Here is a 12,063-nt window from a genome sequence, read left to right as displayed (position 1 = left end):
GAAGGCACACTGTAGTAAGATGTTTAAAATAATGAGAAAATCTGCAGAATGACCCGCGGGACAGAGGTAAAAGGGGCCGCTGGCGGTCGGCGCTGCTTCTCACAGCGAACTGCGCAGGCCTGGCCGGGGAGGTGCAGCGTCTTCTAAGCGCTCTGAGGAAAAAACTTGTAAAAAATAAGGGTGAGATAAAGACTTTCTCCAGATGTACAAAGGAGGAGAGAATTCATGACCAGCAGACCTGTATTGCAAGAAATAGAAAAGAAGAAAAGGTACACCAACTGGGAATCTGGATCTATACAGAGAGATGAAGACACCAGAATGGTAATTGTGTGGGCAGGTGTAAATTATTTTATTGTTACTCAGATCTCTTTAACACATAATTAGGTGTTTAAAGGAGAATAATAACAGTGTATTGTGAGGTGAAGGTAATAAAGACAAAAAGGCAGGAGGGAGAAACAGACTCTGGTAATAAGGTTCTTAAACTATACATGAATGGTATATAACCATTTGAATTAGCCTGTCTATGATGAGTGAAAAATGAATGTTATAAACTCAAGCAACATTAAAATAGTATGGCACATATACAGTTCATTAGTCAACAAAGGGGATAAAGTGGAATCATAAAAGAAAATGCAGTTAACCCAAATTAGGTGGAAGAGGACAAAGAACAGACAGGGTGGACACAGCAAGTTTCAAGGTGACTCAACTGTATCAGCAGTCACATTAAATGTAAGTCATGTGGACATCTGAATTAAAAGATGGACATTGAAGTGAGCTCAGATGGGATAAAAAAGCAGGACCCTACCAGAAATCTACTTTAAATGTAAAGACACAAATAGGTTAAAAGGATGGGCTAAAATATACCAATGAAAAAAAGTTGAAGTGGCTATATATCAGACAAAGTAGATTTCATGGCAAAGACTTACCAGGAATAAAGAGGGTTATTTCATAAAGATAAAGAGATTAATTCATCAAGGGAACATAACAGTCCTAAATATTCATGTACCTAATAGTAGCTTCAAAATTCTTGAATCAAAATGAGAAGAACTACAGAGGTGTATGGACACACTCATACGTACGGTCAGAAATTTCAGCACCTCTCTCAGCACCTCTGACCGGGCAAGTGGAAAGAAAGCCGTAGCGATAGTGTAGATGGCTCTGTCGAAGACTTCCTCAGTTGATGTTTAGTGAAGACTTCACCTCAGAACAACAAATACACATTCTTTTGAAATGAGAGTGAGTCATAAAACAGTCTCAATACATTTAAAGGGATTCTAATGAGACAACTTTTTTTTTTTTTTTGCTCACAGTGGAATTAAATTGGAAATCAATAAGACATATCTAGGAAATCTCCAAATATGGGGGAACTACATATTTAAATTCTGGGTACAAATAAAAATCAGTTTTAACTAAGTTAAAATCAAAATAAGTATTATAAACCGGATGAAAATTAATACACAACGTACCTAAATTTGTGGGATGCTACTGAAGAAGTACATAAGGAAATTATTAAGACTGAATGCTTTTATCAGGAAAGAAAGGTCTCAGTGCAGTGACTTCAGCTTCTACTTAGAAACTAAAAGAAAAAGAGCAAATTAAAACCGTACTTATTCAGGAGATGGGAAATAATAAAGCTAGGAATGAAAAGCAATGAAATAAAAAATAGAAAACCAAAAAATAAATCCATCAATAAAAACTCCAGACTGGTTTTCAGAAGGTCAAAGTAACCCGTCTAGCTAGTAAACACAGAAGACAAGTCACGAACATCTGTGATGGGAGATTGTGTGTAGATATTTAAAAGATAACGAAGAAATACTATAAACAGGTTTATACTTGTAAACTCAGCACATTAGAGAAAACAGAACTATTCCTTGAAAGACACAAACTACCAAACTCACTGGAAAATACAGATAACCTGCATAGCACTGCATCTATAAAGTAAATTTAATTTGTTGTAAAGACCTTCCCTCAAACGAAATTACAAGTCTAGACAGATTCATCAAACCAATCTTGCTGAAATTATATTAAACCAATCTTGCTGAAACTGTTCCAGAACATTGAAGAGAAAATTCTTTCCAACTCATTGTATGAAATAGGACTACTCTGATACCAAACACAGCAGAGCTGTGAGAAAACTACATGCAGTTCAGTATCTCGCATGATCATAGATGGGCAAATTCTTAATAAATTTTCAGTAAATAAAATTCAACAATATAAGGAAAGGACAGTGCATCATCCCTCAAGTGGGGTTTATTTTGGGGATGCAGTGTTGGTTTAACATGGGAAAATGAATGAATACAATGTACTGTATTAACAGACTAAAAAGAAAAATCATGATCTCAGTAGATGCAGAAAGAAAATTTGACAAAAATTTAACATCCATTCCTGATTTAAAAAAACCAAAACTTTACAAGTGGTATAGTGGGCAGCTTTGCTAACCTGATGACAAAGGGCAGCTAAAGTCAGTTAGAATAAGGTGTTCGATAATGTTCTGGCCATCTATATTAGTACTGATTTTCCTTCTACTTGCGCCAGCAATTATTGAGAGAGGGATGCTGAAATTTCTGACTATAAGAAGTATGAATACATCCATTTCTCTGTGTAGTTCTTTTCAGTTTTTACCTCAAGAATTTTTAAGCTGTTATTAGGTACATAAAGCCTTGCAATAAACAGCTTTACTTCATGGTAAATGCTTTGTGCATCAGATCAGAAACAAGTCAGAGGTGCCCCTCATACCACTGATGTCATTGTGCTTGTGGTCCTGGGCAGTGAGGTGAGGCCAGAAAAGAAGGAAGAGGCTTCCACCTCAGAAAGGAAGCGAGCGAGTCACGTGACCCTTGATTTAGAAAAGCCTATGGCAATTACAAAAGAACACCTAGATAAATGACTAGCATGTTTCTGGGGTATAACACAAATACACGAAAGTTATTATTGTGTTTTTGTAGAGAAAAATATACATCATTGAAAATACAGAACAGTGTGGTTCTTTATGGGCAATGGGCTCCTAAACTTTGTTTCCTTTTTTGCCCCATATCTGTTTTCTGACTTTTCTGCAAGTGTTTACTTTTGTGGTAATGACAGCAATAAAAGTCTTTTTTTTTTTTTTTTTTTTCAGAAACGTAACTTTTCAGCCCCATTATTTAATGTAAATGTAATATAGTTTAATAACTTTTTTTCTTTTTTAATATATTTTATTAATTATGCCATTGCAGTTGTTCTATTTCCCCCTTCATTCCCCTCCACCCTGCACACCCCCTTCCCAACCATTCCCTCCCTTTAGTTTATGACCACGTGTCTCAAGTTCTTTAGATTCTATATTTCCCATACTATTCTTGCCCCCCCATCTATTTTCTATCTACTGTCTGTGCTACTTATTTTCTGTACCTTCTCCCCCCTTCTCCTTCTCCCACTCCCCTGTTGCTAACTCTCCATGTGATTTTCATTTCTATGGTTCTACTCCTGATTTAGCTGTCCTCTTAGTTTGCTTTTGTTTTAGGTGTGGTTCTTAATAACTGTGAGTTTGCTGTCCTTTCACTGTTCATCTTTTTTATCTTCTTTTTCTTAGATAAGTCCCTTTAACATTTCATATAAGGGCTTGGTGATGATGAACTCCTTGAATTTGATCTTATCTGAGAAGGACTTTATCTGCCCTTCCATTCTAAATGAAAGCTTTGCTGGATAGAGCAATCTTGGATGTAGGTCTTTGGATTTCATGACTTGGAATACTTCTTTCCAGCCCCTTCTTGCCTGTAAGGTCTCTTTTGAGAAATCAGCTGACAGTCTGATGTGAACTCCTTTGTAGGTGACAGTCCCCTTATCTCTTGCTGCTTCTAGGATTCTCTCCATTTTAATCTTGGCTAATGTCATTATGATGTGCCTTGGTGTGTTTCTTCTTGGGTCCACCTTCTTTGGGACTCTCTGAGATTCCTGGACTTCCTGGAAGTCTATTGCCTTTGCCAGATTGGGGAAGTTCTCCTTTATTATTTGTTCAGATAAGTTTTTTACTGGTGGCTGTTCCTCTTCTTCTTCTGGTACCCCTATAATTCGGATGTTGGAACGTTTAAAGATGTCCTGAAGGTTCCTAAGCCTCTCCTCATTTTTTTGAATTCTTGATTCTTCATCCTTTTCTGTTTAGTCATTTTTTTCTTTATTCTGGTCCACTCCTTTGATTTGAATCTCAGTTTCCTTTCCATTACTATTGGTTTCCTGTGTATTTCCCTTCATTTCAATTAGTTTAGCCTTCATATGTTCCTCTAATTTGTGACTAAAATCAACCAGTTCTGTGAGTATCCTGATCACCAGTGTTTTTAACTGTGCATCTGAAAGTTTGGCTATTTCTTCATTGCTTAGATTTATCGGCTCTGGGGCTCTAAGTTCTTCTTGAGCCATGTTTTGATCTGTTTGTGCCTGTTGCGTATGAGGAGCGGAGCCTTAGATGTTCACCAGGGTGGGGCCACCCAGGTCACTGGTTTGTGATGCTATATGTGGGGGTGGGGTCAGAGAGGGACAATGGTGGTCCTCTCTGCCACTTCCCGCCACTGGGGCCTGCGTGGTCTGTCTCACTGCTAGCTCCTTCACTGGTTTATCTGCGCATGAATGTGTGACCATGATCAGCCCTCAGTGGGTCCAACGCCTTGCGCCCTCAGTGGGTCCACCCGCTTCTCCACACCTGGGATCCGCCCACGGCTGCTGGCGCACCTGGGTACAGTGCCTGGGTCAGTCCGGTGGATCTTTCCTGCCCGATTCTGCTCTGCTGCTGGCTCTGCCCCTCTTACCGATTTGGCTGAAGGGTTTGTTGTTGTCAGACTTCCGTGTAGTTCAGTTTTCTGTGGTTTGGCTATGTTTTTGTTGCTAAAACTTTGTTGTTTTTAAACTTGGTTGTGTGAGACGGCACAGTGCTTCCACCTATGCCTCCATCTTGGCAGAAGTCCTAGTTTAATCATTTTAGACGCATACCACTATTCTGACCTCTTACCTTTAAAATATTTAAGGCATTCACTCAGATTCAGTTAGTGTTTTCTTATTCTGGCCTACCATTTTCTTTGCCATTGGCTATGGCCCCCTTCCTTGCCTAACTTCCTTTGCCTCCTTAATGTAAGGAAGAGCTTGTGATCCTGTTCATTGTTATTTTCCCCGCACATGTACCAGGGACTGGGAAATGCAGAATTGAAAAAGGCTCCTCCTGAGACTCGTCCTCCTCTCCATCCTCACCTCTTGTCAGTTTCTGTCTTGGCTTGCTGTATGCCAGCCGATCAAGGCTTCTCTTGGTTATGCGACCGACCTGGAAAGCCCATTCCCCACCGTGGCCGACACTCACAGGTGCTGTTTCCCCTTTGTCAGGGATACTTCCTCACCCCGCCTCCACCTAGCTCCGAATTCTTTATTTAGTTCTTAGCATAGATACCACTTCTCAGGGAAGCTTTCCTGGACCTGCCCAACAGGGCAAAGACTCTCATAGTACCTTCCCAGAATTTATCAGTGCTGTGTTTAATACTTTGTGAGTAACCACTGGACCGAAATCTTGTTTCTGTCACTGGTGTGTTCTTCAGAGCTGGGCCTCAGTATGTGTTGGGTTATTGAAGTCTCTCGTCTCATCTGTGACAAACCAGCTTGGCCTCTGGGTGGATTAACAGTGCACTCTGTGGCCAGGGGTTAGTTAGAGCAGATCTCATTGTTAACACAATGAATTTCTTGGAATTTCAGGTAACACAGGAAGAAGGACAGCAACTAGCACGGCAACTGAAGGTGACTTACATGGAGGCGTCAGCAAAGATTAGGATGAATGTGGACCAGGCTTTCCATGAACTTGTCCGGGTTATAAGGTAAGCAAAGCACAGTCTAGAAATTTATTTTACTGAATTTCACACCATGCTTTTAAAAACCATAAGCTGAAAAAAAGAACCTATTAAATGTTTTTAATAAGAAACAACACTATTTATAGGAGCGACTGTGTTCTAGGAGTTAATGCACAAGGTATGTTAAAATTTTTAATTAAACACGTATTATATTCTAGGTACTTCCTCCATATAAAACCTAATTTAATCGTAGTGAAGTGGACAGGGCACATAGTGATTCTGAAGAGAATCTCGGCATCTTCCAAAGTCAGGGGTGGTAGGAAGACAGCGACAACTGCAGCTGTGCTGGAGGATAGTTTCTGCCAGACACTGTGCTGAGTGCTTCACATTTAACCCTTGCCTCCACCCAGTAGTAAACTGAGTACTCTCATTTATCCCCACTTTGACATGTAGAAACAGGTACAGGGAGGTTAAATAACTTGTTCAAAGCTTATACATATGGAGGGGCAGAACTGGGACTTGATTTTGTATTTCTGATTCCAAGGCCTGTGTTCTTAGCTTTGCTTCTTACTGGGCTCCTCCCAGCAATGAGTAAGCTAAGTAAACAGTAGAGATTCAGCATTGCCACAGGCCGTGAAGTGTACAGTTCAGACTACAAAGAGTCTTTCTGTTAGCTGGGCTGGCAGGCCCCTGTGGCTCAGAAAGTGTTAATGAATTCTAGGAAGCTTGAGGTGTGATGGGTGAGGTCACTGGAGTTACTGTATATGCTTGCCTGTGAGAAAGACTGAGTTGCTTATGTGGGCAGGGTTTAATTTGATTATTTTGAGTCTGTGCCCGCCCCTACTTGACCCTCTGGTCTCTAGATCTACTGGCTTCTCTGCTAGTTAGTTTGACAGGTATGTGGAGTGGCTCATACCAGTTATGTGTAAGCTGAATTGATATCTGAACTATGGACTTCTTGTAACTTTTAGCCTCTTCCTAGAGCATTCTCTTTAGGTGGTGGTGGTGGAGGGGGGGTGAGATAAGAGATTGTATTTTTTGTTTTGTTTTTTTTTAGCACTACTTAAAAATCCCAGATCTGTTATTTTTTAATGAATACAAGAGTCTGAATTTTGCAAGATGAAAGGTTTCTGTAGATAGATGGTGGTAATAGTTGTATAACATTGTGAATATATTTAAATGCCACTGAACTATAGCCTTAAAAATGGTTAAGATGGGCCCTGGCTAGCGTAGCTCAGTGGATTGAGCGCAGGCCAGTGAACCAAAGGATCTCTGTTCGATTCCCAGTCAGGGCACATGCCCAGGTTGCAGGCCAGTTTCCAGCAGGAGATGCACGAGAGGCAACCATACATTGATATTTCTCTCCCTGTCTCTTTCCCTTCCCCTCTAAAGATAAATAAATAAAATCTTAAAAAATGGTTAAGATGGTAAATTTTATGTTACGCATATTTTAACACAGAGAGATGAATTAGTCCTTCTTAAAGTAATTTCCACTGCTATTTTGAAATGTTTTGTCTGGTTTTGATCCTCAGTGTCTATCCCCGTCAGTCAGTCAGGATTGAGGAGATGGTGAAGGGGGTTTTTAATGCCATGTACTGTTGGCTGGTCAAACATAGCAAGATCTTCTCTACTCTTCATAGCAACTGTAAAAAGTGGGTTTTTATTATTCCCTCATTAACATCAAGGTTCAGAGAGGTCAGCTAACTTGTCTAATACTGGCTTATAGATGGTAAGTAGTAGGACATGGATAATCACTGGAATACTTCACAGGGGTAATTTTATATTGTACTCTAGTTAAGGATGTTTATTCTTAAGTATATCTTAGAGCAGCAATTTTCAGCCGATGTGCTGCAAGAATTTTTAAAACATGCCGTACCTGACTATTTACTAGGGTGCACTGACCTCTTTTCCCTTAGATTGTCAAATAAAAAAAAGGACAGCAGCCAGTTCAACAACAGCTGTCGGTGTGAATGCATCAAAATCATACCATTTTTTTTGTTATTGTTGTCAGATCGGCAAAAAATACATTTCTTTGGCATGCTTCAGAATTTTAGTAATTCATGTATGCCATGAAATGAAAAGGTTGAAAATCGCTGCCTTAGAGTCATGGAATTTTAAATTATGGGGGAATTTAGAGGTGGTGAGTTCAGCATCTCATCTGATTTGAGACTCAGCACTAATGAAACCTGGACGGCCGCCTTAGGCTGGTGTGGAAGCATTTGTGGGCGCCCCTCTGCCCCCAGATTTGCCTGGATACCCTGGTTGAAATTTAATATGGAAAAGATTGTGCTCATACACTAGACTGAGCCAAAAACAACCTGCATTTGTAGTAATGTGTTACCATGAAGGCAACTATATGTAGATGTTTCTGTCTTACAGGAAATTTCAAGAGCAGGAATGTCCTCCTTCACCAGAACCAACGCGGAAAGAAAAAGACAAGAAAGGCTGCCATTGTGTCATTTTCTGAGAATCCCTTGAGTTTTAGCTGCCACCTGCCAGGAAGAGCCCTCATCTTCTTCCCTCACGGTTTACATCTCGTTGGCGCCTTTCTAGCCTTAGACAGACGAGCACTGCGGTCGCCTTAGACCCGGCAGCAGGCTGGTCCTTCTGTGCAGCTAATCCTGTGGTCATTTCAGGACAGATGTAAGGAAACACTAAGGCTGCTTCAAAAATTATTGGATTATTTCAAAACATACATCTCTACACACAGACACATTCTTTTTGAAGGGCTTACATTTTAATAAGGATGAATCAGATTTGGAACGTAAGCTGTTTGCCAAGCTGAAGTCATAGGTTTTGAAATAACTTTTAACTTCTGGAATCATATTCCCTACTGTTACTCTAAGTAGAACATAGGGAGGCTTTTCTTTTAATGTGAATTGCTGCCTATCTAAAACTTCTGACGTCACCCTCAGTTACCTTAAAGACACTGAACTGACTCCTCAGGAGCGAGACATCTCAGATCTTCACAGCCTTCGTTTTCCAGTGGCCAAAATACCAAAATGCCAATGTATTTATGAATTAAAAGCTAACTTAAAAGCCTTTATTATTACTCCTCCTCTTAAAGATGAAAATATTCTGTGTGGCCAATATTCGGATTCACCCTGGACGCAGGCATCTCAGTGTTCTGGATTTTCTAATTTAAGTCTTTTCACAACCTTGTTGAGAGTAAAAATAAAGAGTTTATGTCTGTCTTCCTTTGTAAGTATTTCTGGATAAAGGATTCATAAAAACTAAAACTGTTTTTGTTTGTAATATAAAATATGGAGTTGATCTTTCCAGAGTCAGAGACGATTAATGTTTTTGCTATATACTTTTATACATTATTTTCTTATCAAACTAGTTAACAAGTATTTTTATATGTTTGTAAGCAACTGTGCTTCACAGCATATCTTGTGTATATGTAAAGATAAGGTATTTAATTCTCACTGTTCACTTTTAACTGGCAAAGAAAAACCGTGAAAACTACAGAAACTGTGGTAGAACTGTACTCGCTGTTCTGGTCTGGGCTTACCTGCCTTTGGCCAGTCCCGTAGCTCCTCTAGACACCTTCCCAGCAGAGTACAGCAGGCTGAGGAGCTGAAATCACTTCCAGCGTCCCTGCTAGAGACTGACTGTTGTATCAAATAGTGCGTGTAAAACTTTAAATTGACAATTAGTGTGACTGTGGATGGCTTCTGATTTTGTTTTCAATTCTGTGGATTGTGTTTAAACAATTCAAAAGTATGTTCCTGATTTGGAGATGCTAAGTGGTATTGCACAGTTGTCACTTTATTAAACGTGTACAACAGTCCCATGAGGTTTATAAAGCATACCCTTGTGTAGCTTCAGGTGCTAGAATTAAAATCGATGTGTTATCACAAGATGCTGCTTGATGACTTGTTATTTTGGTGGTTTCTTCAAGGACTAACTGTTGGAGGAAACTTACTTTAGTAGCTCGGAGCCTTTTCCCAACAATGCCTTTAGGGTTGGAATCGCAAGTTACTGTTGGTCATTCAGTAGGTGAACTTGAAGTGAAATGGCTTGTTCTTAGTGATTTCTTGAATATTTCCGTAAGTCTGTGTATTCTTAAACTTTTTCTATGAAATGCTCCTGATGAGAGCCCCAACTATAGAGGAGAGTGGAATTCATGTGAGGATGAAGCCTAAAACAGCTGAAGCAGAGCAGACAAATTTATTTGAATGCTAACTACAATTATTGCCCAGTAAGATGCCACATTTGTCCTGTGGCTCTTGGTATTGTGGACTATCTTCTATCCTTGTCAGTACTTTCAGTTGGGAAAGTTTTTTTTTTTTATGGGTAACTTCAGATAGCAAGAAACTGTCTACGCAATGTCCAAATTTAATGAGAAACCTTTCACTTTATTCTGAACAGGTAATTTGTAGCAGAGCAGCCTGAAAGTTAAATTTTGTTATCTCACTTTGCTCATCCCCCCTGCTGCATTTGGGATAAGTTTTATTGCTATATCTTGAAGTTCCCCAGCCTTTACTTTTTTATCTGCTAGTAATCTCATCCAATGAAATTTTCATTTTATGCCTATTTTCTTCTTTAGAAGTTCTGTTTGGTTCTTTTAAATATCTTCTATTTCTCTCTTCATTATGTTCATGTATTTACCCAGCCTGTCTCAATTGGGTGTCCAGAGAATTGAGCCTAATGCTTTATCGGTTGCATGTAATAAATTAACTTCTCTTCTGTGTGCCGAGAATAGTACTAGCTGTATACCTTCCTTGGAAGATTTGAAAACAGTCTATAACTTTCTGTAGGGCTTAATTCTCCTGTTGCTTTGAATATTTGAACATGGCTATAAATAGCTGTTAAGTTATTTTGTGCTGATCCTATCATCTGTTTAACTTTTGGATCTGTTCTGCTGACTGATTCTTCTTTAGTTATGGTTCATATTTTCTTGCTTTTTTGCATGTCTACTAAGTTTCGATTGAATGCTGGACATTGTGTTTTATGTTGGGTGCCTAAGTTTGTTGTATTAATCTAAAGATTGCTGGTCTTTGCCCTGGCAGTTGGTTAATTTATTTGCAATTCCGTTTGATCCTTTTAAATCTTGCTTTTAAGCTTCACATGGGGTATCAAGTAGTTTTTTCCTAGGGTAGTTTAGCTCCGCAATAGATGCGGCCCATTTGGGGTCTCTACTGAATACCTTGAGTAATCAGTGAGGACTTTTCAATTTAGCTAGTGGGGAGTGAAACAGTTTGCAGCCCCAAGAGAGCTCTAGGGACCATTCTTTTCACAGACCCTGGGCCATTCTTTGCCCAGCTAACTGGAGTTTCTGTCTGCACATGTGTGCGTATCTTGATATTCAGCAGACTCATCAACCCCATGCACATTTTTGGAGCTCTTTTTCTGTGTAGCTCTCTTTTTTCTAGAACTTTGTCCTGCAATTTCACCTGCCTCAAACTCCCTGAACTCCAGTGTCTGTCTTTTCAGCTCAGGGACACATTTGTGCCCTGCTTAGAATTCCTCACCCCATCTGCGGTTTGGAGTATGCCTCTAGGCAGAAAGCCAGGGCAGTTTTAAGGCCTTCCTTACTTGTTTCTCTTCCAGCAGGGATTGTAGTCCTCTGCTGCTGGGTATATGTCTGAAAACAGTTGTTTCACACATTTACTCCAGTTTTCTGATTGTCTCAGGTAGGAGGGTAAACCTGGTTCCTGTTCTCTGGGGTTGAAAGCTGAAGTCTGACCTATTTGATTTCCATCAAGAGTCATAGGTACCTCGTAGCCCCCTTAATCTATGACTTGAAATCTTTTCTCTATAGCTGGGGGGGTTGGACTTTTTTTGTGAAGGGCTAGATAGTAAATATCATTGCAGGCCAGTCTCTGTACCACTGCAGCACTGAAGCAGCCCATCAACAGTGTGTAACTGAATGAACGAATATGGCTGCGTTCCAATAAAACTTTTCTTGTGGACACTGAAATTTGTAATTCAATCATTTCCATATGTCATGAAATATTAATCTTTCTGAGTTTTTAAAGATTCTTCAAAGATTGTAAAAACCATTCTGTACAAAAACAGATGGCAGACTGGATTTGATCTGTGGGCCATGGTTTGCCAATCTCGCTCCTTAGCACATTGAGCATTTAAGGTTGCGTTTCTAACTTTAGAATCTCTTATGTTTCTGTTGCTGTATATATTGGAAATTCTTTCACAGGACTTCCTGAATTGACAGTCGTGAATTTTCTCCCTACACTGTTTAAGGATTTATAACATTTTAGAGTTGGATATTTTGTCTTACTGACATACATCTTACACTGATGAG

The 12,063-nt window shown here is 39.6% G+C and overlaps 1 protein-coding gene across 1 annotated transcript in view; it reads left to right on the top strand.

Moving 5' to 3' along the window:
• Positions 1 to 9,658, top strand: part of RRAS2 (RAS related 2) — a 77,569-nt gene extending 67,911 nt beyond the window's left edge. Inside the window, exons 5-6 of the mRNA XM_053673015.1 lie at positions 5,704 to 5,822; positions 8,175 to 9,658. Of these exons, the coding sequence (XP_053528990.1) occupies positions 5,704 to 5,822; positions 8,175 to 8,262 (207 nt within the window). The 3' untranslated portion in view covers positions 8,263 to 9,658. The remainder of the gene's footprint in view (positions 1 to 5,703; positions 5,823 to 8,174) is intronic.
• Positions 9,659 to 12,063: the final 2,405 nt, after the last annotated feature.

This window comes from Artibeus jamaicensis, unplaced genomic scaffold, assembly GCF_021234435.1.
Source record: "Artibeus jamaicensis isolate MK-2021 breed Jamaican fruit bat unplaced genomic scaffold, CSHL_Jam_final contig_797, whole genome shotgun sequence".
Lineage (NCBI taxonomy): Eukaryota > Metazoa > Chordata > Mammalia > Chiroptera > Phyllostomidae > Artibeus > Artibeus jamaicensis.
This window is presented reverse-complemented; position numbering and strand designations above follow the sequence as displayed.